Consider the following 26,232-nt stretch of genomic DNA (forward strand, 5'->3'; position numbering starts at 1 on the left):
GGCGAAAGGCCACGGGCTAAGAATGAAAGTTAGGTTTTCTAGGGGCGCTCTAGGAATTGTGGCATATCGTTGGCACTTATCGCAACACTGAGCATATTGATACGCTTCTTTTTTAAGCGTAGACCAATAGTACCCCTGCCTCAAAACCTTAAGAGCTAAAGATTGCCCTTAAGTATGATTACCATACACTCCTTCATGGATCTCTCGGAGGACTCCCCGGTCATTATATAATAAGTACCTGGCAGCTCTATATTTGACCCTTCAGCATCATCCTTATCATTGGGTAGCTCTGCATTCATCAAGTATTAGACGAGTGATGTCATCCAATTTTCGGTTGCCTGGGTTGTCAAGACTTCAAATGTCTCTTCAATTGATGGCCATTCCAATTCTTCAATGGGGACGACCCCTAGCGTATCCGAATCCTTAGAGGACACCAGTTTGGCCAAGGTGTCGGCATTTGTATTTTTGGCTCTGGGTACCTGTACAATTTCATAGTTTTTGAACTTAATGAGCTCTTCATTTGCCTTTCTCAAGTATGTCTCCATTCTTTCGATGCGTGCCTGATACTCTTCCTTTACTTGCCTGACCACATAGTAGAGTCATTAAAAATGCCAAGGCTTTCAATCTTTAAGTGGCTTGCCAACCATAATCCTACTATCAGCGCCTCGTATTCTGCTTCATTGTTCGAGACCTTATATTTGAAACGCACCGTTGAGGTGATTTTGTGGCCCTTTGGACTTATTAGCATGACACCTGCTCCTGATCCAGTTTCATTTGTTGCTCCATCTACGTAGAGTTTCCACTCCATTTTGCTGATCCCCTCATCTTTGGCCACTACTGACCTGTGGGAAAATTCTGCCATAAAATCAGCTAACACCTGCCCTTTGATCGTTATCCTTGGTACGTATTCAATGTCAAACTGGCTCAATTCCACCGACCATTTTAGGAGTCGGCCGGAAGTTTTAGGCTTCTACAATGCTTGCCTGAGTAGGTGATTTGTCAGAACCTGTATGGTGTGGGCCTAGAAACAATGTCGAAGCTTCCTTGAGGCCACCATCAAGGCGAGGCAACTGGACCCTTTCTTCTTCCCTAATGAGCACAGAACTTACGGCATGCTTTGAAATGGAGAGATATAAGCTTAGCCCCTCGCCTGGGATAGGTTTGGATAGAATAGGGGGTCTGCCTAAGTGCTCCTTCAGCCTTTGGAAGGCTTCCTCACATTATAGCGTCCACTCAAACCGCTTACTTCCTTTTAATGCGTCGAAGAAGGGCACACACTTGTCCGTCACCTTAGATATGAACCTATTAAGAGCAGCTATGCATCTTGTCAACCTCTGAACTTCCTTTGATTTTGCGGGGTACCTCATGTCTTGCAAGGCTCTTATTTTTTCGGGGTTAGCCTCTATTCCTCTGTTACTGACCATAAACCCTAGAATTTTTCCTGATCCAACTCTGAAAGCACACTTCAGGGGATTTAGCTTCATGCGATATTTTTTCAATACATCAAACATTTCCCTTAAGTGCATGACGTGACGTCCCACCTTAGTGCTTTTTACCAACATGTCATCGACATTTACCTCCATTGTCTTCCCGATCTGATCAGCAAACATTTTGTTTACCAGCCTCTGGTATGTTGCCCCGGTGTTCTTCAAGTCAAAGGGCATTACCTTGTAGCAATAGAGGCTCCTGTCTTTTATGAATTATGTGTGCGCTTCGTCAGATGAGTGCATGGGAATCTGGTTATGACCAGAGTAGGCATCCATGAAGCTTAACAACTCGTGTCTGGCATTAACGTCGACCATCTGATCTATTCGGGGGAGTGGGCAAGCCTTGTTAAGGTCGCTAAAGTCAACACAGGTCCTCCACTTCCCGTTAGGTTTTATCACCAGGAAAGGGTTTAAAACCCATCTAGGATAATGAGCCTCCCTGATGAAGCCATTATTAATGAGTTTGTCGACTTCTTCCTTTAATGCCTCGTACCTCTCCGGATTCATCGGTCAGCGCTTTTGGCGTTTAGGAGGAAAAGAGGGGTCGGCATTCAAAGTATGGCACATGATGTCAGAGTCAATTCCTACCATATCGGCATGCGTCCATGCAAACACATCCAGATTTTTCTTCAGGAAGTTTTCAACTTCAACTCTAAATGCTGGGGGCAAATCCGAGCCTATCTTTAGTACCCTCATCAGCTTCTCGTTATCTACCTGGATTTCCACCAATTGCTCGATTGGTTAGGACCATGCAATCTCCTCTTCGATTCTAGGATCTATGTCTTCAAATGGTCCTTGATGTACCATTCTTGCTTCTCGTCTCCCTGGTTGATCATATCCCCGAATGGCATCTGAGTATGCAACCCTGGACTCGTATTGATTGCTCTTCATTTCTCCCACGCCATAAGGGATCAGGAATTTAACCTTTTGATAGTAGATGGATGTTATTGCTCTCAGTGCCTGAAGGGTCGGCCTCCTGATCACAACATTGTATTGTGAGCCTCCTTTAATTACCATAAAATTTACCATCATAGTTATTTTCCTAGGCTTTTCTCCTGTAGTCACAGGCAGCCTGATTGTTCCCCGGGGGATGACTGAGTCTCCTATGAACACGTATAATGGTCGGGACATTTTCTCCAGTTGCTCTCCTAGAATTCCCTTTTTTCCAGGCAATCGGAGTATAGGATGTCCACCGAGCTCCCGTTGTCCACGAGGATCCTGCATATGATGTGGTTTCCAACCATTGCCTCTACTACCAAGGCGTCATTGTGGGGGAAATGAACCCCAGTCACATCCTCCTCTGTGAATACCACTTCAGTACCACCAAATTTTGCTACCTTTGTAGGTTTGGCCGTTGAAAGGTTCCAAAACCTCTCTTGATACACCTGTCTCGCCTCATAGGCATAATTCTTTTGGGATCTCCTTGAATCCCCCCTAAGATATGGTCCCCCATGGGTGGTCCTTATGACACCGACTGGCTCACGGTCTTCTCGACGTCTATTATCCTCCCAACGCTGACCACCATTTCTGTGGCCATCACCTCTCTTATCAGCTTTGAACTCTTGCAACCTTCCCTCGCAGATTAGTCTTTCAATCTCATCCTTCAGGTTGGTGCAGTCGTTGGTGTTGTGGCCGACGTCCCCATGGAACCTGCAGTATTCTGATTCTTCCGGTTTGGATCCAACTTCATAGGTTCTGGTCAGCGCAACAAGTTTCCTCAGCCAACCTGATTAAATACCTCTTCAGGCCCTATGGTCAGCTCATGGTAGGAGTCATATCGTTAAAATGGGCGAGTCTTCCAATTTTCCTCTTGCCTGGGCTTCTTTGTTTCTGGAAGGTTCGACGCCGACGCGACCTGTTTATCTCCACCTCGACGTTTTCAATTGTCTTGTTTTCCCGAGGTCGACCCTTGCTCTATTCCTTTGTTTTTATTGGATCTGTGCTCGGGATCATTGGCATCGGCCTCTTCGGCGTTGATATACCCCTGCGCTCCTGCTAAGAATGCTTTGTAGGTGGCTAGTGGCTTTTAGTTCAGATCGCGTTTGAATGGTGTGGTCTTTTTCATACTTGATAGAGCCCCCATCAGAGCTTCCTGATCCATCATATCCAATGTAGCAGCAACGGCCTCTCTGTACCTTGCCAGCTACTCTTTTAATGATTCGTTTGGTTTTTGGTAAACCATTGTCAGATTTTACTTTGGCGGGATATACTTCTTTACCCCGATGAACTAGAGGGAGAAGGCTTCCTTCAATTCCTCCCAGCTAGAGATTGAGTCTGGCTTGAGCGTCCGGAACCATCTCCGGGCAGAATCTTTCTAGTGGTTCCAGAATGCTCGGCACATTATTTCTTCTGTGTATCCATGCAGGAGCATGTGTCTCATGTACATCTCTAGATGGTCATTGGATCCCCTCTGCCGTCATATGGCGGGATCGACGGGGACTTAAATTTGTCTGGGAGAGGTGGTGCCATGATTTCGGCGGTAAAAAGGTGGTCATGAGTTCGACTGGGAGCAATGTTGACATTAACCACCTCCGCCAACTGCCCCAAGTTCCTTTACAGGTGACTTACTTGGATTTTCACACTCTTTTTTATACCGGCGACATCACCTGTGAGCTTTTCTTCTAAGCTCGCCATGCGCTCTATGATGGCCTTTACCTGCTCCGTTGAGATGGCAGAACTGACCCCTTCCGAGGCTCCTGCCTTCCTGGCATCTAGCTTATTCTTCAGGTCTCCGTCCCTTTGCACCAACCCTGAATCCCCAGGATATTCACACCTGGGTTTCGAGGTGGCACTTCAGGGTTCTCCAGACCTCTAACAACTCCTTTCTCTTGGGCTCATCGCCTTGCGGCCCTTTGTCGGCCACCGAGGGACTTAGACGGTCGAGGCCTCGGGTTATCGCCTCTGACATTTTCACTCTCCCTGATCCCTTTTGGGGCACCGCACTGGTTCCCGGCCACAGCAGCACTTGGTGGTCTCGGGTCGTCCTCTAGAGGGGGCATGAAGCGTCTCTCGTCTATTCACTAGTGCTCTCCAGCCCTCGAACCAAGTCGGTCAGAGCGTATCGGGTCGTCCTCTAGAGGGGGCATGAAGCGTCTATTCACTAGTGCTCTCCAGCCCTCGAACCAAGTCGGTCAGAGCGTTCAACTGGACCTGCATTTGTACCGGATCAAGATGTGGTATGCTCGGGTGTGGAATTTTGTTCCCCACCAGGGGGTTGGTTCCCCTGGTTGGGTTGATCTTCCCCGCCCTTGTGGTTGGCCGGATATGCGACGTTCTCCTCCGTTTGGCTGCCTTGATTCACAGCGCTGTTTTTCCCTCTTCTCAAAGGCATCATCGCTGGTTACTTCTTAGTTGTCTTGGGTCCTAAACACACGAACCAGAGATTCTGGGTACAGTCCCCAGTGGAGTCGCCAATTGTTGACGGTTGATTTTCGTCAACAATATTACACGGGATTACCCCTCGGAGGTTCGTTGGTTTACTGGTCAAAACTTGTAGTTTTCTCAGAATATTTTAGTGTCAGTGCTTGTTTTTTAGGGATATTATAGGAGGTATTGCCTAAAAACGCAAGTAAAGACACTCACGAGTTTATAGTGGTTCACTCTATTAAACAAGAGCTACATCCACTGCTAATTGTATTTCTTTTTTGTTCTTTTTCCGTTACAAAAAGACTCTCTCTTTCTCTCTGGGGCTTTTTCCTTTTTATAGCCTTTGGATTACATATGGGTCCTTTTGGACGGACTGTCACAGGGGGTCTAATGATGGTTTCTCTCAAGTAGCCTACCATCCTACCTTCCTAGATCGTAGCTTCTCAGCACCTTTTTTACTGTTCATTCATCCACTTTTTCACTATTGCGGCTCTGTTGATCCTTTGTGGCTTTTATTGGTCCATTCTAGGTAGTTCGTGGGCAAGTAATCATTTTCTGTGCTACTGACCTTCTCCAAACCCAGACGTAACCTAAGGATTTCTCCTTGTCCACTCAGAGGCCTTTCTTGGGACGTGGACCCATATTCATGCAGTCTGCCCTCTGCGCCTACACTATACTTCACAGGGCACAACCTCTGCCTTGGTCGACCCTCTCATGGCGCCGCTTCTACTGCGAGCACATCACGTAGGCCTCGATTGTATGTAGTGTTGAGGGTTTTATGAATCGTCCCATACGGTCGGGCTTTTCATCAGATAACGGAGAGGGAAATGAGCTTTAGGCGTCGATGGCTACCTGACGTGGCGGGTTTTGTGCCACGTGGAGCATCATCGGTATCCGACATGTCAACACATATTTTCCCACACAACAATATCAAATCAAGAAAATGTGTCCATTAAATTAAATATTAAATTTTATTTGATAGATACTAGCAAAGATGAAGAAAAAGAGAATATCTACAAAAATTAAGGGGTATCTTTAGGAACTAATATATTATAAAGGGGGCATCAATAAATTTTGGTAGGGCAAATAGAAACCTAATCTGCATAGTAAATTAATATATGACCTCTTAACTCTATCTCAATACGTGTAAAGCGTGAGAGCGTGACCCACGTTGTACACGTTGTACAAGAAGACACTCTTTTCTTGTAACAGAAATGGCAAACAACCCACCTCCACACTGCAACAACTATATATATATACACATACAGACGTTGTGTGCATGCCACTGCCAACCATCGAGTCAAAAGTGAAACAGAGAGCGACTCAGTGAGTGAGAATGAGTGTTCAGCCCATAGTGAAACGCGAGTCTCCGGCGAAGGTGCTCCCGCGGGTTCTGGAGGCGCCGGGGATTCACCAAGGCCCAGTTGTTTATGATGGTCTTAGTGCTATGTTGGTAGAGAAAGCAGGGTTTCCCTACTGCTTTACTGGTGGTATGTGAATAATTTCACTGTCTGTCTATCAATCAAGCAAGCATGCATAAGTATTGAAGAAATGTTGCAATGAAAAATAAAAATATCTGGTGGTTTGTTAATGTGCTAGCTAGCTTGTACTACTTGTTTCAGGGTTTCATATAGCAGCTGCTAGATATGGATTGCCAGACACAGATATTGTCTCGTATGGAGAAACGGTGGATCAGGGACGACAAGTCACTGAAGCTGTTTCGATTCCTGTAATTGGAGATGCTGATGATGGATTCGGGAACGCGATGATGCTTAAAAGAAGCGTCAGGGGATTTATCAAAGCTGGATTTGGTGGGGTTATGATTGATGATCAGGTTCTAGTTAATTGTCTTCTCATATATTGATGTGGTCATGGAGATCATATATATAATATACTTTAAGCTATAATGTGGTGGTTTTAGTTCTACAATCTGAGTGATTTTAGTTTTAAACTCAGAACCATAATTCAGGGTCCAAATTATCATTCTGGAATCGAAATCAGAATCAAGAATTTGAACTATCTAACACTAAGGGGTTGATTTTATTTTTTGAGCTGATTTTAGTTTAAAATAGCACATCAGGATTTAAATTTTAAATCAGAACTATCTAAACATAATACGGAGTTTTAAGAATCATTTTTCACTTTTTAAAAACAAACACTAGATTGAACTAGAATATTAAAATCTTCATGCCAATCTTAATTTATGAGAAATACTAAAGATATATATGTACTTGTGAAGGTATCTGTAAAAGCAGCTGGTGAAGGACCACAGAGGAAAGTGGTGTCAAAAGAGGAGGCAGTGATGCGGATAAAAGCCGCCGTAGATGCACGGAGCGAGAGTGGCACCGACATTGTGATTGTAAGACGCACTGATGCTCGACTGGCAGTGTCTTTTGAGGAAGCACTCTGGAGGATGAAAACTTTTGCTGATGCCGGAGCAGACGTCATTTTTCTTGATAATCTATTTTCAAAAGACGAGATGAAGGCTTTCTGTAATGCCGTTCCCCATGTTCCAAAACTACCATATAATTATATATACATATAGGAATGTTTAATTTTTCTTGACTGCATGCCCTTTTTATAATACTACTCCTATACGTACTCTTAATTTTGATTGTTCTACTATATACATCTATATAAAAAAAGGTTTGGTTTGTAGTGATTAATTAATTGATGGAGCTCCTTGATTATTATATGTGTGTGTGTATAGGTCGCCAATATGGGTGAAGATATTAATTAATTGATGGAGCTCCTTGATTATTATGTGTGTGTGTAGGTCGCCAATATGGGTGAAGATGGGGGCACACCATTTCCCAATCCTGAAGAAATGGCCAGTTTTGGATATAAACTCGTGGCCTACCCGTTTTGCTTGCTCGGAGCATCTATTCTAGCCATACAGGTTAAACATCTAAACATTTTTCTTTTAATTTCTATTCTTATTTATGACCTCTTTCGGAGAAAGTACTGTGGATTCTCTCAGGGTAAAAAGAAAAAGAAAAAAAAAAAAACAGCAACCGAAAGAAGGAAATTAACCAGAACTATATATATTAATTGAGGACAAAATATGAATGCAGGATGCTCTTGCTGCCATTAAAGGTGGCGGTGTCCCTGGTCCTGGAAAAGTGCCGTCTTTAGAAAAGTTGAAGGAAATCTTAGGCTTCCACGTCTTTTATGAAGAAGAGAAGCGCTATATTGTTTAAGCCTTAGGCTTGGACAAGACCAAGACAGAGTCTCCTAACACATCTCCAAACATATACATGTCAGCTGAGCGATTCATCATCATTTGATGTGTGATGTCAAACGAACTACTTTTAGTGTTCTCAAGTTTGGTTGGAGATGTCTCTTTAAGTTTAGTTATTTTGAAGTGTGTTGCTGGTTTACTCTTTGTTGGTTTGTTTTGTTCGTTTGCTTTCGGGGCCTTTCATACATGGCTGCCTGCCCTTTGTATGCCTGCAGGCCTTTGTTTCCTTTTTAGCCACCAAAAAAAAAAAACCAAACAAACAAACAAAAGAACAACTATTTAACTCCATGTGTTAGTGTTGATTCAATTTAAATTTATATTCTCCATTGCAATGAGATAAAAATGTCATATTCATAAGCTCAAATGGTGAATGAGTGAATGAGAAATTGACTTCCAAAATACTCAAATGACGTTAAAATCAAAGGAAAACTCCCATAAAATTGGGAAAAACTGTCCCACATGGAAAAGATATAAAGCCATTATTTCTTCTTAACCTTAGGACCTTAGAGTTCAGGCTGGTTTTCAGTTTATTAGGCTAGCATTACTGTGTGCCTTTGTAAACTCCACTTTTCCTCGTCAAACTCCACTTTGTAAACTTTGAATGTTGTTGCTGAACGAATAACTGCATCTTCTGAAATATGCCTTTCAACTTGGAAGAGCTCTCCACGTGATTGTACAAGATATCTCCTATTATCTGAATTTACAACCAACTGAAATTTTAAAAATACATTCTTTGTAAGTCCTAGATTTACCGTTTATATCCGAGATTTACCATTAGATTTTCACTTTTTTCCTACTAATACGAACTTGGTAAATCCAGACTTTAAAAAAAAATTTTGGAAAGCATGTCTAAACATATATATAACAATTATATATATGAAATACCTTCCCAAAAATTTGAGCTCACGAATCATGATTTTCGAAAAGTCTCGAATTGAGATAATTCGAGCATGATATATATGAGTTTTCAAACGCTATCTAATGAGCATTTTAGATAGTTGATTTCAGCATGATGGCCACAGAGATTGAGATATGGAGATCGTATCCTTGAGGGTAGGTCCCGAAACCCGTACAGGCTACTCCGCAGCATGGGTGGTGATTTGGCTTTGCACTAAACTACGTAGCGGTATTTTGAAAGAGTATTTCAAACTACCGGCGCATGATTTTTATCTTTCACCTACTTACAAATTATTTAGATATCCTAGTGTCTAATAGAATTGCAAAATACATAGTATTTTGTAGACTATTTAGATACCGGATGCCTTATCACTTTTGAAATGAATTTGAAAATGATATAGTATTTTAAAAGAATTATTGAAATACTTAATTATCAGTTCTATTCTGCATTTAGTTGCATTTGTTAAGATTCACCTATTTTTCATATTTCTCTTACATGCACTTGAATTACGCGTCATGGTTTTGATCAATATTTCAGTCATTGTGATTATCATCTCTTTCTTGTTTTTATTGTCGTTATCCTGTTTTCTCCTACTGGACATTTAGCTCACCCTTGCTTAAAATGTTTTTCCCTGCAGAGTTAGCAATTTGATTTGTAGCGCGGTAAAATTGATGCCAATAGATTGAAGGCTTGAGATTCAAGATGGTTCGTTTTATCTTGGTTTTACAATTTTTTAATTCTGAGTTGGACTGTATTTTGTGTATGTAAATGTATTAGTCAGCGTTATCTCAGAGTTGTAATATATTGAGAAAAATTATAAATTTATGAACTGTTTTAGCATTATTTGTAAAAGAAAGACTCCGGAGCAATATATTTTAGTATTTACTTTGTAAATATTTATTTCCTTAGATTTTCGTTAATTAATCTTGTTTAATTAAATTAATTTTTAAATTAAACCCAATTCAATTAAAAAATAGAGGCCTAAAGGGAATGGTGAATGAAATTAGTAGCAAGAAACCTTTATTGCATGAAATACCTCTTAGAAATCAGCATTGATGGAGAAATGGCCATCTAACGAGGAGAAGGGTACTGTTTGTACCATTTGGAGAGGATGGGATTTAAATACCACAGAAAAAAGTTGGGGACCATGAAGCAACTGGCAAATTAGCCCTTACAACATTAGTCATTTGTACAAGACAACTTATTAATGGCTTGTTCTTTTGGAGTTTAACTTGAGTATAATTCTTGAGTTGAATTTGAGTTATAACTTAAGTTGAATTTCTAACTTGAGTTTGTATTTGGTTGTGTACATTTGAGTTATGGTTTGAGATAAGAATCTTTTTGAGTTTGTGTTTGAGTGAGTCAAAACTTGAATTTGTATTTAGATAGTATTTTAATAAAAACTCAATGCTGATGAAAAATTTTAATAGGGTATATAGGTCGGGTTTTATTCGTCTTTTCGTTGTCAACGCATAGAAAAAAAATCATCTCAATCAGAATTAAAACGAAAAGGTTATAGCATTTTTAAGAATAGAAAAAATACTGTTAATTAATTTGAGTTCGAGTTTCTGAACTCGAGTTGAAGGAAAAACTTGAACTCGAGTTTTAGTCCTAAACTTGAGTTTGAACTCGAGTTTAAACTCGAGTGTAAACTTAAAAGAACATGAACTCGAATAAAGTTGTAACTCGAATTATCTTTTCTTGAGTTTTTCACTCAAAATAACAAGCCCAAAGAAATCCCAAATGAAGGGTCAATCATTGATTCATTGATATTGTTATCAGTTATCATCTATTTACCAAATTCAATGACATTCAATTATGAAAATAGTTTTTGGGTCTCTTCTAACAAAACAACCAATACCTACTCTACTTTATTTCTGATAGAGAAAATTATTAAACTTACCCTTAGAGTGCTTGAATTCATTTTTACTATTTTCTCTTAATTATTATCCAAATAAAAAAGATATTAATAAAAAATAAAGAATAAAAATTCAGACTCATATAATTTAAAAAATATTTGTTTCCTTTTCTCTTTTTGATAATATCCCCCGTCATGCTACCAAAAAAAAATCACATCTACACTCAAAATTGTAGGCTTTGTTCGGCAGCTTCAAAAACTCAAAAAAAGACAACTTGAGTTCAAACTTTATTCAAGTTCATGTTCTTTTAAGTTTAAACTCGAGTTTAAACTCGAGTTTGAACTCAAGTTTAGGACTAAAACTTGAGTTTACGTTTCTCCTTTAACTCGAGTTCAGAAACTCGAACTCAAATTAATGAACAATATTTTTTTTATTCTTAAAAATGCTATAACTTTTTCATTTTAATCTTGATTGAGATTTTTTTTTCTGCGTATTGACAATGAAAACACCAATAAAACCCCACCCATATACCCTATTAAAATTTTTCATCACCATTGAGTTTTTATTAAAATACTATAGCCCCATTCATTTCACCTATTCGAGTTTAAAATTTGAGTTTTACAATAGTAAAAAACTCTCAGAAACAATTACATCTAACTTTTTAACTGCAGTAAAAAGTTCTCACATAAAGTCACATATCAACTCAAATTAAAAACTCAAATCAGCGAACTAAACGAACCCTATATCTAAATACAAATTCAAGTTTTGACTCACTTAAATACAAACTCAAAAAGATTCTTATCTCAAACCATAACTCAAATGTACACAACCAAACACAAACTCAAGTTACAATTTTAACTCAAAGTAGTCTCTTCAAAGAAGGGTTACTTTCTTGTTGTAAGTTCTCATTCCCCCTTTTCTCAATTAAATTTGGATGAGGTCCTTGTTTTAATATCTTGTTTTAAGAAGCCAAAATAAGGTCAAATTACCAGTTATTCACGGACTATTCCAGGTATTAATTAACGGCTCAAGATAATAAAGCCATAGAAGCCTAGGAAGTAGCATTACTAAAGGGTTTAGAGGCTCTTACTAAAAATAAAAATGAAGGCTCACGGTCATGGTACTTCCCTGTAAACTGGATTTTCCAACGGCATGTATTTCCTTGGATGTAACGAAGATACAGCCAAAAAGGAAAGCGGGAAAAAGAAAGAGGTAAGAAATTATGCTCGAAAGATGTAAAACATAAGTACAACCAAAAAAAAAAAACAGTACAGAAGTTCATGGCCTTGCAGACAGGCTGAAAGTTATCATACACGGCAAACTTATAGAACTAAAATTTATAGAACGAACCGCTAATCTCATCCTAAGATTAGTCCTTATGCAAAAGGGTTTCCTCCAATAGATGCAACGGGCCCTTGTGCTGGAGCATTCCAGAATAGACATGGTCATTAATGTATTTAGTTACACACCGCATGGACGCACAACGAGAATTTATTGAGTGCTGCAATGGGGTAGTAGCCATTCAACGTTGTCACATAACAAGACGGTGGACTGGGTTGGGGTGATGCAGCAGTAATCTACCGTGCACCATTAACATTTTTCTATTAACTGGCATGTATTTCAATCTAGCATCAATCTTATGAGGAATAAGAATAGCTTATGAGGAATACTTAATATAGTAAATGTATAAAGCAATTTAAAATACAATTTCTTAATAATAAGTTTTCTAAAACTAATTCAGTTCTGTTATTTGTTAATTTATCTTTCTTGTTATTTCCTTTTCTATAAATAGCTTTAAACACTGTTATTGCAATTTAGATTTGATTATTGATCATTGATTATTGATTAATGATATCAAAAACTCCTCGACATTCCTCTCTTATTCTTCTTCCTCCTCACTCAATTCTGAAAACTCTCTTTCTTCTCTAATATATCTCCTCTTTCTCCCTAATACTAAAATTGACGAACGATTTCTAAAATTTAACAAAGATAATCATGTGTTTATCGCGTGATAACTTAAAAGTTTATAGAAGGAGTTACGTTACATGCAAAGTTCTCTACGGTACTATTAAACCTGTCAAAAATTGCGAGTTCAGGGACTAATAGACCAGAAATTAAAAGTTTAGGGACAAAAATATCACTATGCTTAAGATTCATGGACTAACAATGCCAAATCAACTGGCAGACGATCACTTCAATAGAATAATGTCGTACTAAGTTAAAAGACAAACAGGTAAAGATATCCACGACTACAGAAGATCAAAAGGCCAGAATAGTGAAAGAAGAAAAATAACTTACGGTATTTGAGAGCTTGGCGCTTGCGGAGCCGGATATGTTACCCCACCTACATCACGTCGGAACCAGAAAAGACAAAAACAGAAGATTAATATGCATAAATATTTTGTTGTTTTGTGCGATCATGAAGAATTTAATCAAAGCTCCGAACTCCCACTGATTAACAGATTTGCAGCTCTGGCATTAGAAAGTACAGGCCTACCTTGTCCAGCTGATGGAATATAAGGTGTCACTGAATTTGGAGGGAACCAAGATTGAGATACACCACCAAGGAAGCTGGAAGACAGTTGGTCATTTGGTAGAGCTGCTTGCAAGGAGCTCATGTCCATAAACTGAAACATAAATTAAACAAAGACAAATTAGAGATAGTAAATGCAAAAAATTCATAATCTCCATATAAGCGATCCTCCATTTACTCTTATTTTATACCACAGGTGATGGAAATGAACTCAGTTTTCTCAAATCAAGATAGTATCTAAGATGGGATTTGGATCCGATTAGCTATCTTATTTTATTCCATAGGTGATGGAAATGAACTCAGCTTTCCCAAATCAAGATAGTATCCAATAAAGGATTTGGATTTGATTAGCTAGTTGGTAAAAGGGTAGTTTCTCGAGAAAGATTGACACCAAGTGATATACAAGAGGGTAAGTAAATCCACATTTCAAACTTGAAGATGTTAAATGCATAAGAAATATATTAGGAAAGTATAACATAAGATATATTTTAATAGATCACCCATCATGCATACAACACCAGCAGCTTACATAAAATTTGAATTTGTTTTCTTTTTTCTTACTTAACAACAAGAAGAACAACCAATTAAAAAAGTAATAATTCTAATTTCAAATAGCCAGATACGAACATACAGCATTGTCTCATCTACGACCAAGTAGAATTTAATGAATTTGTAAACAAGTCAGATAATCAGTAACAACTTCACTGCTTCTTAATCCACAGACAATGCTGTAAAATTTGTTATCGTTTAATGAATGCATCCATATGAGATATCATACCACAACCACAGTCTTCCAAAGCACACCATGATATTTGATCCCATCTTATACTAAAAGAGACATTTCGTCAAAATTTAATATTAACGAAACGAAAACATAAATGAGGAAAGCAGCGAAAGCTAGCTAGCACTGTCCATAATTTATATTAATAAAGGTTCTGTTTCTTTTCCACCCAAAAAAAAAAAAAAAAAGAAGATAGCCAGCAATATCCATTATTTCATCTCATATGCAATTGTATTCTGCCAAAAATTACAAATAAGATGCACTTTAGAGTTTGAAAACCACACTACATATTTTGATCAGCTATAAATAAAGCTCTAGAGTGCTCCAGATTCTATACATATACACTTTTAGTATAAAGTCTCCCCCTAATGAAAATGCAAGAAAGCATCTTGTTGTACAAACAGATAGACGTCTATATTTTTCTGCTTTCTAATTGATGTTTCCTCAAAGTTGGTTCTTAATTATTTAAGTGCTTACTGATGATGCAAAACCCAAAGCATTATTGACGATCTCAGAAAGAAAGGCAAAAAATGAATGACCATAAAAATAAGCAATAGCAAGTTGAGCATAAAAATAGCATTGTCGGCAAATCATCTCCTCTCTTTTCGACTTTTTATTTCCGTTTACGTAAAAAAAAAAAATGACTTTAGTTGCCGAATGCCACACAGGAGACCGAAAATATAATAACTTTGTCTTGAAGACAATTGTTAGCAATATATCAACTTAGAATATGGCTAAACAAATGCCAAGGAACAAAAGATTGTGGCAACAAAATGATCACCCTTTTGACAAGGAACAATATATTGTATCAAACTATGTTACTCCTCAATTTTTAGTAGGTGTATGTATTAGCAGAAATTTCATTATCATGATGTGATTCTGTATCAGTTTGGTATCTCTTTTCTTTACAAGATTGTACTTGTCTATTTCCATAACAATCACTAATGGGCATTAGCTTTAGCAATATATCAAATTGAACTTCAGTATAGACTTTGCAAGAATTGTAGCAACCAAAGAGAAAGGAAGAAAATTGGAAGGGGAAGAAAACGAAAGAGACCACCACAGACATGTCAACTCTGATGGTTTTACCATGTTGTTTTCTTCCAGTTCTGAATCGTAAGGAATATCAAATGGGTTAGTTGACTCGCGATCAGTTGAATGTGATTCCATTTCTCCCTGTTGAAAGCAAAACATCTCGCCACTGAAGAATGATAAAAATATATATATAATAAAAAATAAAAAGGATCAAGGACAGTGGCCAAAATCATAAAGAAAACATGGAAACAAGCAAAGTACAAACCATTAAAGGAAGCATTGGTGGAGTACATGATGGCCCCATTACAAGGGATGATGAAACGGGAGCAGGAGGTTCACCGTGGGAGGAAGTCCTTTGCATGCTATTGGAACTGGAGATCTGTAAAGCATCATCATTCAGAATAAAAGGGGGAAAAAATGAACACCATGTAAAAGCACTATAAAGTTCATGCAACCAACCTCAAAAGCTGTTAAGCCCAACTGCTGATTAACAGCTGAAGAAACCTTATCCGTTCCTACAAGTAGTGCACCATTCTGCTTAATATCCTCGAAATGTGGTTGCCCCAGAGAGTCTTCAAAAGCATTCCATAACTGCTCTGATTCCTGAAACAGATAAAAGTTAACCTTTTATCTTTTAGTCATTGCAATTCTCAATTAATTCTCCACAGCAAAACTGAACACTGTAGTTTTATTTACCTGAGTTCTTGTAGCATTAGGAGCTATAAGATCTAGCAAGCTATCATTCCATGCACTAGATATATTTGAAGAGACATCTGAACTAGAATTTTGAACTGATGGCCATTGCATGCTTGTATCTAAGGATGAAAACATATCAACCTTTCCTACAGACCCTCGACTGCCAGAAGGTAAGCCTGTAGGGCTAATTTTCTCGTTGCTTGAGATAGGTGTGGAGGGCTGAGGCACATCAAATGTTGCCCATCCTTCACTTTTGGGGACAGAAAATTCTCGTAATATTTCATTGGAGATTTTAGTTGACTCTGGCTGAGCAGCAACTGCAAAACATTCTAAATAAGTTGGAGAAGTTTGTGTCGGCTGAAATTCGTTAGCAGATGAAGCTGAGGACACTAGTGATGGTGGTGATAAAGCGGACGGTGCTTCGGGTAACTTAAACAGATCAACTGGTGCTGCTGAATAGACCGTCTTTGGTATGGTTGGCGCCTTGAAAAGATCCAAGCTATCAGAACGTCCAGGAACAGACGATCCAGGAAAGGATGATCTTTCTTGAAAAGTGTCAGCAGCTTGTTCAGACTTTAAGACGTCATCTGTAAAACCTCCTGAATTAAATGACTTCTGAGACATAAAGTTGCTATCAATTGAGCCGAAGCTTCCAGCAGACCTACTTCTCTGAATAAAGAAACAACGGAATTAGGTGATTAATCGGGACAACATTTTTTTCTTTGAAATTATAAAACGAGGCAACATGATTTAAAGTACGAATAAATACATAAGAATTAGGAGTAGGACGCAGTTGCGTGGTTAAACCCCATAAATGAAGGTGCTCCTTAATTTATTTGGTCCCACCTAAACTGACACAAAAATGGACTGATTGAATTATAACAATCATTTGATCTGAAGAAAAAAGTTGAGCAGGATTTTCACTTAGAAATAAGAATTTTTCTAACGCATTCCCTGTATAGAACAATTTAATAGACCAGCACTCTACAAAAGGAAATTATCAAGTAAACAAAAAAAAAAACGCAAGCAATCCAAAACCTTGAAGATGAAAGCAGTTAGAATGAAATTCTTTTATCCATTTTGCTTGAGATGCATGAAGTATAGCAACTTATTAGAGTACACAAAATACCTCTGGAAATCTTGCTTGGCTCCTAAGATCTTCACTTGAAACACCCCTTGAAGGCTGAAAAGTTGGACTGCTGAAACCAATATCCTTCTGAAAATTAGGGGACTGTGTACCTGATCTGAATGGATCACCTCCACTTGATACAGAATAGTCTGAAACTCTAGAAAAAGAGTCCTCATTGGCAAATCTGTCGTCATACATTTGTTCACTGAGGCGATCAGGACTGTAGACAAAGCCAGACACCTTCCCTCCATACCCACCCCGATCTGATCCAGGTTTCCTTGTAAGTGCAGCTACTTGTTTTCCATACCGTCTATCCTCATACTGATAATCATAAGGTGGACTTTGAGAATAGGAATGATAAGAACTTGCACGTCTTGTCTCATCTTCACGAACTCCGCGATTCTGTCAAATCATGGCTCATATAAGGTCATATTATATGGTACATTAGGGTAAGGTCAGAGTGCTATTGTATAATGATTCAAAGGCTAAGTTAAATCAATGACTAGACAGTTTTTTAATACTTGCTAAAGGAATTCAAATCCCAAATATCTCTTGCCTGCATATCTCTTGGAGGCTTGTCAGATGGTTTTCCTCCTGCATATCTTCTATCCACATATACATCCTTGATGAACTGCCGGATTTTGTCAGCATCACTGCCAGAAGGAAACATGATCAGGAAAGTGTGTTTTCGGTTCACATGCCCAAAACATATGCTATAAATTATAAATTGTATAGGTCTGACCTGCTGTCCAGTAATCGCTGTCTCTGAAGGTCCCAATCCTTCAAATATATTTCTCTTGCACGCTGAAATAATTGAATGGCCAAGCCAATAACAATGAGAATAGGAACTCATTTTTCCAGGGAGAAAACACCACACACACACACACACACACACAAAAACACCTGATTTCCACCATTTTGGAGAGCTTCGACTTCTTCGGATGTAAACTTGGCCATTGATACAGACTTGACTCGATGAGTAAACTCACGGCTGGAGAAACAAAAATATGGATGCTTCATCAGGGGGAAAAAGCCCTTCTATGGATTCAAATGAGTTTTTCATTGTTCAGATTTAGTTTTGCATAAAAGACAAGTAGGAAGAAAGCAAAAGCTTTATTCCTACATATCATGAAGTAACTTTTGTATGCATATAAATGTGACATGAACCCAAGCTGATAAAGTAAATACGCAAAACCTCAACGTCCAAAACAAGATCCTCTTAGTGGTGCATTCCACGGTAATTCTTAAGGTATAAACACCTTACACAAACAATACAAGCTACCAAACATGGCCTTAAAGGGTACAATAAACACCTTTAGTTTTCAAGAACCAAATAATTGCTCAAGAATTGATCTTGTATATGTGACACATTGCACTTTCAACAACATGGCACCATAATTTAAGGAGCAAAATCATCCATATTGGAAAATACAATGTTTGTCATTTGGTGCGACACAAAAGACCCTATGTAGATCTTCCGCTTCGTGATGCGTGATGTATAAAGAACATAGTAGATGCATCCCAAATCGCCTTTTCTGTCTGTAGAAATAGATAAGTTTGGCTGATTCTTTCCTCCATCGAGTTTATTAGCCACGCCATTACAAGAGAATTTTCCAACTCCCAAGTTGCATGCTTCGGGTCATCAACGCTGGGTATCATCGTGGCTCTAGTAATAACCCATCTTCTCTCTTCCCATAATCACCATGAACACGGACTATGACCACCGGAGAAAATTCTTGCCAATTAGTCTATGGTTTGTGATATGCAGGGAGGCATTCTTGTTGGTATGATGTAAAACAATGACAGGAGATTGCGAAACAGGGTTAGAGGACACCACCAAAGAGGAGTCTTTACTCGTTCCCATCATGGCAGTTTTTGCCATCAGTTGATTAAATTTTTTTCTGTTATGAGAGTGGCTTTGATAACATGAAATTAGAGGTGAAGAGAATTAAATGAGAAACCACTGTTGAAAATTCATTGAAAAGTTTACAGACATAAATAATATTGCCTCCTAAGTCCTAACCACCAGATCATGACTAGCCCTTAACTTTAGGGATCACGATTACTTTATTTTTTTGTGAAAGATAAACTTTTATTAAAAACAAAAAAGAAAAATAAAGGAGCAAAGGAAAGGGAGGAAGAGTTTTTCCCACCAAAACCAACTCCAAAAATACAGAGGGAAAAAAGACTAAGAAAGAAGCCCAACTCCTAACAAAATCCAAAAATATCTGCCTACCAAACTTTTTGTCCCTATAAACCCATGATGACACCCAGTACATAATTTTGTCCCATAACACCAAAGAATCTTCCCCGCGATCCTCAAAAATTCTGTTGTTTCTTTCTAACCAAATGCCCCAACAAATAGCTAGTGTAGCGACCCTCCACAAGATAGAGCGCCTATAACTAAGGCTCTGAGGAGGTGAAAATTCAAGCAACTCGGCACAGCTCCTAGGGGTAACCCATAAGAAATCAAACTCATTCAGCAACAAAGACCAAATCTTATGAGAGAAAGTGCATTGGAGGAATAAATGATTTGTTGTCTCCCCGTCATTCTTGCACAAAATACATCAATCTGGAGAAATTAAAATAAAAGGACTTACGTGCTGCATCGAGTCCTATGTGTTTAACTTATTAAGAGAAAGAAGCCAGCAAAAGACTTGAACTTTACCGGGGGCTCGAGTTTTCCAAGTGTTCTTAGAAAAGGCAATCCGCTGAACTGTGGAATCAGCAATCAGATCGGAAAAGAAAGATCTAACAGTGAACAAACCACTGGAATCAATTGCCCACTCCCTTCTATTTTGGAGCACACAATTAACGTTAACTCTCTCAAAAACATCAATTAGCTCCAAGACCTCCCTTAATTCTCCATTCGACAAATTCCTGGAGAACTTAAAATCCCACGAACCATCACTAGAGCAAAACTCGCAATCAGAATCATGTGCTGCATCGAGTCATGTGTGTTTAGCTTATTAAGAGCAAGAAGCCAGCAAAAGACTTGAACTTTAATAGGGGCTTGAGTTTTCCAAGTGTTCTTAGGAAAAGGAATCCGCTGAACTGTGGAATCAGCAATCAGATCGGAAAAGAAAGATCTAACAGTGAACAACCACTGGAATCAATTGCCCACTCCCTTCCATTTTGGAGCACACCATTAACGTTAACTCTCACGAAAACATCAATTAGCTCCAAGACCTCCCTTAATTCTCCATTCGACAAATTCCTGAAGAACTTAAAATCCCACGAACCATCACTAGAGCAAAACTCGCAATTAGAATCATGGATGGCAAAAAGTCTATATAAAGCAGGAAATCTTGAATATAGATGTCTATCTTCACACCAAGAGTCTTCCCAAAATCTGACAATCTCTCCCGAGCCTACCTTCCATTTAACATGCTGAAAAAGGAACCCTCTGCAACAGACTAGATTGACTTCCAAGGGCATCTAAATGTGACTCTAGATGTGGCCCCAGAGTCCCATTTATTTTCGGCTAGTCCATATTTCCCTGTAATGACTCTATGCCACAATGATTCTGTCAAACGGAAATCTCCATAGCCCTTTTGCCAATAGAGCATCATTTCTTTAATGATATTGCCAATACCCAGACCCCCAAGTTCCTTCGGCCTGCACACCTGCTCCCAAGCAACGAAATGGGTGTAATCATCCTTAGAATTACCCTTCCATAAAAATCTCGCATAAGCTTCTCAATTTCCCCTGTTACGCCAATAGGAATTCTACACCGATAGATAATAAATTGGCAGAGAAGCTAGGACAGAGTACGTACGTGTAAATTGATCACCTTTTGACATAAACGCTCTTTTCCACCCTTCCAATCTCCCCACCACTCTTGGTAATACTGGCTCCCAAAAAGTATACTGCAAAGGGTTTCCGCCAAGAGGTAACCCCAAGTATTTAACCAGCCAAGAACCAATTGTACAGTCGACAATATTAGCCAACTTGGATATTGTATCTTCCTCGTCTAGATTAACTTCCAAACCTGAAATTTAGGGAAATAAAAATCCAAAAGGGACGATAAATTTGACAAACTCTCCTCATCCGATGAACTGAAAAGTGTATCGTCAGCAAACTGAAGTTGGCTAATTTTGATACATAATCTCCCGATAGAAAGTGGTTTGATCAAAGAAAAATCAACAGCCCTCTCAACTAGTTTGTTTAAAACAACCACCACAAGTTTAAGCAAACACAGGGACAACGGATCCCCTGCCTAAGCTCTTTGGAAGCTGGAAACTTGCACCGAGGCTTGCTATTAATCATCACTAAATACGAGACTGAACTGAGGCAGTCCATAATCCACCTTCTCTACCTAGCCCTTAACCCTTTATATTCCATCACAGAGTCCAAAAACTTCCACTCCACAAGGTCATAGGCCTTCTCAAAATCGGCTTTTACGATAATCCCTTCTACACGAAGTTCTGTAGTCTTCCAACACCTCATTAGCCAATAAAACCAAGTCCAAAACCTGCCTCCTTAGAGCGAAAACCCCTTTAACTTCTGAAATAGTCTCCTCAAGATCATCCTTAAGTTTATTTGACAAAACCTTCAAAACGATTTTGTACAGACTAAACACCAAACTTATTGGCCTGAAATCTTTAATTCTACACGAACTGGTCTTTTTCAGGATTAAACAAATTTATGTCTCATTGGTGATATTATTAATAATCCCTACTCTCCAAAAATCTTCAAAGGTCTTCAAAACATGGCTTTTGATGAAATCGCAACATTCTGATAGTCTTTGGTGTTTGGGACAAGAACTATGTAAGAATGAATTGAAGAATCAAAGGAATTTAGAAAGAATCAATGTAGGAATTCTATTAATCGACAGAACATTTACAATGATATGCAGATCTTCGAGGGTCTGCTTCCTCCCCTTGCTTGGAATGATTCCAAGTCTTGTCTACTTCCTGATTATTTCTCCCGTACCCGTTTCTACTCCTCTTCCCTCCCCTTTTATACATTCCCACTTATCCTCCCCTCTCCAATAATCTAGAAAGAATCAACGTAGGAATTTTATTAATCGACAGAACCTATACAATGATACGCAGATCTTCGAGGGTCTGCTTCCTCCCCTTGCTTGGAATGATTCCAAGTCTTGTCTACTTCCTGATTATTTCTCCCGTAACCGTTTCTACTCTTCTTCCCTCCCTTTTTATACATTCCACCTTATTTCCCCCCTCTGCCAGCTATCTAAGTAAGTATACCACTAATACTACAAGTTCCCACTTAAAGCTAAAAACAACTTTCTCACGATCAGGCCCTGCCCCTTCCTAAGCCTTTGCCCCTCCTAATGTACACTTGCCTGAGTAAGAGCTTATCAATTACACCCCCCTCATAAAAGTCACCTTGTCCTCAAGGTGGAAGGCAAGAAACTGGCGCTGCATATCCTCAAACAGTTCCCATGAAGACTCAAAGTCTGGAAGATGGCGCCACTTGATCAAAACCTCCAGAGAACCAGTAATCGGGGAGTAACGTGTATCCACAACCTGCTCCGGTTCAACCTGCAATGTCAAATCCTCCAACAAATTGGGAGGTAAAGATTGAGGACTATCCACCGAGCCAAGAGCCTTCTTCAATCGCGACACATGGAAGACCGGGTAAATCCGAGCATGAACGGGAAGTTGCAGCCTATACGCCACGGGACCAACACGAGCAAGGACTGGAAACGGACCATAATAGCGTGGCGCGAGCTTTTCATTCACTACCCTAGCTAGTGCCCGATGACGGTACGACTAAAGTTTCAAATAAACCATGTCTCCGACCTCAAGAGTCACCAAGCGGCGCTTCTTGTTGGCGTGGTCCCTCATGGACTGTTGGGCGCGGCCCAAATGGTCCTTCAAGTCAGCCAAAAGTGCATCGCGATCACATAATTGCCGCTCTACCTCTAAGGTAGCTGTAGATCCGACCTCATAAGGCACCAACCGCAGGGGATCTCGACCATAGAGAGCCTTGAAAGGTGTCATGGCAGCCAAAACGTGAAAGCTCGTATTGTACCAATACTCAGCCCAAGGAAGGTGCGTAAACCACTGCCGAGGGTCGCTGGAAACAAAGCAACGCAGGTAAGCCTCCAAACAGCGGTTGACAACCTCAGTTTGTCCATCCGTTTGCGGGTGATAGGCCGTACTCCGACACAAAGTGGTACCCTGCAACCGGAAAAGTTCCTTCCAGAAATGGCTCATAAAGACCTTATCGCGATCGGAGATTATACTCCGCGGAAAACCATGAAGACGCACTGTCACGCACAAAGGCAGCAGCCACTATATTGGCTGAAAACGGATGTTTAAGGCCAATGAAGTGACCATACTTACTAAGACGGTCAACTACAACCAAAATCGAATTGTAGCCGGCTGATTTGGGAAGACCTTCAATGAAATCCATTGAAATGTCATCCCACACACGATTTGGAATTGGCAGTGGCTGGCGCAAACCCGCCGGAGACAAGGTGGAAGACTTGTGCTGCTGGCATGTGACACAGGCAGCCCCAAGCGACCCAACATCGCATTCCCCTCCAATAGAACTCCCTGGCTAACCGCTTGTAAGACTTGAGAACCCCCGAGTGACCGCCAATCTTACTACTATGAAATTCCCATAACAAGGTTGGAATAAGAGGCGATTGCGGAGGAACGACCAGCCTGTCCTTGTACAACAAATGCCCCCGATGCAAGGAATCCCCCGGCAAAAAAGGATTCCCAGCCGTTAACTCCGTCACTATCTTGCTGAGCTCGGGGTCCGATCCAACCTGCCGCTGCAACTCCTCAATATCCAGCACCATCGGGGTTGTCAAGACCATTAAAAACAGCCCCATCTGCTGCCTAGAAAGGGCATCTGCCACTTTATTTTCCTTTCCCGGCTTGTAGTGAATCTCAAAGTCATAGCCAAGTAGTTTACATAACCACCGTTGATGCTCCACACTCACCAATCGTTGTTCCAAGAGAAATTTCAAGCTTTTTTGGTCTGTGCGCACCACAAAGCGTCTACCCAACAAATAGGGTTGCCACTTCTGAATGGCTAACACAATTACCATCAATTCCCGCTCATATACCGACTTGGCACGAGCGCGGGTGGATAGAACTTGACTAAAATAAGCAATGGGACGCTGTTGTTGCATCAAGACCGCGCCTATGCCAAAACCTGAAGCGTCAGACTCCAACACAAAGGGTTGAGAGAAATCCGGCAAAGCCAACACAAGAATCTCTATCATAGCTTTTTTTAGTCATTGAAAAGCATCCTTAGCCTCAGAATTCCAATGAAAAGCGTCTTTCTTTAGTGGTTGTGTCAAGGGCCACGAAATGCGTCCATACCCTTCCACAAAGCGGCAGTAATAACCTGTAAGGCCCAAGAATCCCCGTAACTCCTTAAGGGACCACGGAGTTGGCCAATCTATCATGGCTTGTATCTTGCTGACATCTGCTGACACTCCCTCCTTAGAGACAATATGTCCCAAGTACTCCAACCGTTCCTGTGCGAAAAGACATTTCTTTTGGTTGACATACAGTTGATTGCTCCGCAAGACCGATAGGACCCTATCCAAATGCCCCATATGGTCCTCCCAAGAGCGACTGTAAATCAAGATATCATCAAAAAAGACCAATACAAAGTGACGCAAGAATGGCTTTAACACCTCGTTCATCAAGGATTGAAATGTGGCCGGTGCATTTGTCAACCTGAATGGCATAACAAGGAACTCATAGTGCCCTTCGGGGGTGCGAAAAGCCGTCTTTGGTACGTCCGCGTCACACATACGGATTTGGTGGTAGCCCGCTTTCAAATCCAACTTGGTGAAAATAGTGGCGCCACACAACTCGTCTAGCAACTCCTCGATCACCGGAATTGGAAATTTATCCGGGACCGTGGCTTTGTTTAATGCCCGATAATCCACACAGAATCTCCAACTGCCATCCTTATTCTTAACTAACAAGACCAGGCTAGAGAAAGGACTCGTGCTTGGTTGAATGATCCCCGCCGCCAACATCTCTTTTACTAATTTTTCGATTTCATTCTTTTGAAAATGTGGGTACCGGTAGGGTCGAACACTAATCGGCCTCGTGCCTTCCTCTAGGATTATGCGATGATCCCTCACCCTATGTGGTGGTAACCCGGCTGGCATGTCCAAAACAGCCGCATGTTTATGCAATATCATCCGAAGTTGTTCATTGCCTCCCTCCTCCACGTCCCGGTTTTGCTCCACGCCCAATTGGCTCATCTCCAAATAAATTCCCTGGCCTTAAGGGAGATTAACGACCTCGTGAGGCTAGCATCCCCTTTCAACATTACACTTTCCCCATGCACTTTGAACCTCATGGCTTGAGTCTTCCAATTGACATGCATACTACCCAAAGTCTCAAGCCATTACATTCCTAAGATCACGTCTATTCCCCCCAACTCAAGCGGCAAGAAATTCTCAATTATAGTTAAGTTTTGCATGGTTAACACCACCTCCTTTACATAATCCCTGCCCTTGTACCAACTCTCCCGTGCCCGTTTGGACACCAAAACCGGTTGTAGGAGTTATTGGCAATGATAAATCAGAAACCAATGTAAGGGAAATAAAATTGTGCGTAGCACCAGAATCTATTAAAACAATTACCTCGCGGTGGCCAATCTTCCCCTTTATCTTCATGGTCTTTGGTGTGGTCAATCCTACTACGGAATTCAACGACAACTCAATCACCTCCGTCCGTAGCAAATCTTCCGGCTCCCCCTTTGTCAATCCTCTGCGCATCATCGCTAACTAACATGATTCGCAACTCTTTTTTTTTACAACGATGCCCAACCGTAAACTTTTCGTCGCAACGAAACAAAGCCCCCTATTCCTCTTCTCTTGCCACTCCGAATCGAACAAGTTCCGAAACGGGAAATCCTTTCTCGGTCTCTCAACAATCGGAATGCTTTGGGGCTGAATTGGATTGCCTTGGGGCTGATTCGCTGTGGCTCCCACAGATGGATTGGCTGTGAACCCCGCCGCTGGGGAACACCAAACCCGAGGCCCTCCCATCTCCCTTCGCAGCAACATATTTCTCTCCTCAATCCTCTGCGCCATATCCATGATTTCGGAGAGTCCCTCCGGCTTGAGTAAACGCAATTCAGCCCGGATGTCAGCCCTCAACCCATTTACAAAAATGCCTTCAAGAATCTCCTCTGGCACCTCTTGTAAAGGAGTGGCCGATACCTCGAAGTTTCGTCGATACTCGGCCACCG

At 40.3% G+C, this 26,232-nt stretch overlaps 3 protein-coding genes across 4 annotated transcripts; 1 reads left to right on the forward strand and 2 right to left on the reverse strand.

Moving 5' to 3' along the window:
• Positions 1–2,635: 2,635 nt before the first annotated feature.
• Positions 2,636–4,486, reverse strand: LOC112092772. Its single transcript, XM_024169724.1, has 3 exons — positions 4,351–4,486; positions 4,094–4,237; positions 2,636–3,213 (listed from the first exon to the last, which is right to left on the reverse strand). Exons 1-3 carry the CDS (start codon positions 4,484–4,486, stop codon positions 2,636–2,638), a joined length of 858 nt encoding a protein of 285 aa, XP_024025492.1.
• Positions 4,487–6,153: 1,667 nt separating this feature from the next.
• Positions 6,154–8,071, forward strand: LOC21387651 (2,3-dimethylmalate lyase). Its single transcript, XM_024169803.1, has 5 exons — positions 6,154–6,343; positions 6,476–6,687; positions 7,093–7,372; positions 7,631–7,752; positions 7,928–8,071. The coding sequence occupies exons 1-5, from the start codon at positions 6,190–6,192 to the stop codon at positions 8,051–8,053; spliced, it is 894 nt and encodes a 297-aa protein (XP_024025571.1). The 5' UTR covers positions 6,154–6,189; the 3' UTR covers positions 8,054–8,071.
• Positions 8,072–11,940: 3,869 nt separating this feature from the next.
• Positions 11,941–18,020, reverse strand: LOC21387653 (probable ADP-ribosylation factor GTPase-activating protein AGD14). 2 transcript variants are annotated; one of them, XM_024169719.1, is made up of 11 exons: positions 17,929–18,020; positions 17,768–17,829; positions 17,582–17,678; positions 17,026–17,427; positions 15,897–16,565; positions 15,660–15,803; positions 15,466–15,579; positions 15,255–15,341; positions 13,349–13,478; positions 13,150–13,195; positions 11,941–12,282 (listed from the first exon to the last, which is right to left on the reverse strand). In XM_024169719.1, exons 1-11 carry the CDS (start codon positions 17,980–17,982, stop codon positions 12,228–12,230), a joined length of 1,860 nt encoding a protein of 619 aa, XP_024025487.1. In that variant the 5' UTR covers positions 17,983–18,020; the 3' UTR covers positions 11,941–12,227. The 2 variants fall into 2 exon arrangements, 1 of the variants encoding a protein (XP_024025487.1); XR_002902744.1 differs by lacking the exons at positions 11,941–12,282; positions 13,150–13,195 and having other exon boundaries at positions 13,401–13,478; positions 15,255–15,366.
• Positions 18,021–26,232: the final 8,212 nt, after the last annotated feature.

The sequence above is a fragment of the Morus notabilis genome, unplaced genomic scaffold (genome assembly GCF_000414095.1).
Source record: "Morus notabilis unplaced genomic scaffold, ASM41409v2 Scaffold569, whole genome shotgun sequence".
NCBI classification, from domain to species: Eukaryota; Viridiplantae; Streptophyta; class Magnoliopsida; order Rosales; family Moraceae; genus Morus; species Morus notabilis.

Excerpts from the sequence above, each read along its gene's own strand:
- LOC112092772 (XM_024169724.1), bottom strand. The coding sequence starts at position 4,486 with ATGCCCCCTCTAGAGGACGACCCGAGACCACCAAGTGCTGCTGTGGCC. Across the intron at positions 4,238-4,350 it reads TCGACCGTCTAAGTCCCTCG|GGTTGGTGCAAAGGGACGGA; the intron begins GTGGCCGACAAA and ends CTGGGGATTCAG. Across the intron at positions 3,214-4,093 it reads CTTAGAAGAAAAGCTCACAG|GTTGGCTGAGGAAACTTGTT; the intron begins GTGATGTCGCCG and ends GTATTTAATCAG.
- LOC21387651 (XM_024169803.1), top strand. The coding sequence starts at position 6,190 with ATGAGTGTTCAGCCCATAGTGAAACGCGAGTCTCCGGCGAAGGTGCTC. Across the intron at positions 6,344-6,475 it reads TCCCTACTGCTTTACTGGTG|GGTTTCATATAGCAGCTGCT; the intron begins GTATGTGAATAA and ends TACTTGTTTCAG. Across the intron at positions 7,753-7,927 it reads CATCTATTCTAGCCATACAG|GATGCTCTTGCTGCCATTAA; the intron begins GTTAAACATCTA and ends ATATGAATGCAG.
- LOC21387653 (XM_024169719.1), bottom strand. The coding sequence starts at position 17,982 with ATGGCCAAGTTTACATCCGAAGAAGTCGAAGCTCTCCAAAATGGTGGA. Across the intron at positions 17,679-17,767 it reads CAGCGATTACTGGACAGCAG|TGATGCTGACAAAATCCGGC; the intron begins GTCAGACCTATA and ends TCCTTCTGGCAG. Across the intron at positions 13,479-15,254 it reads AACTGGAAGAAAACAACATG|TTTATGGACATGAGCTCCTT; the intron begins GTAAAACCATCA and ends TTTATGTTTCAG.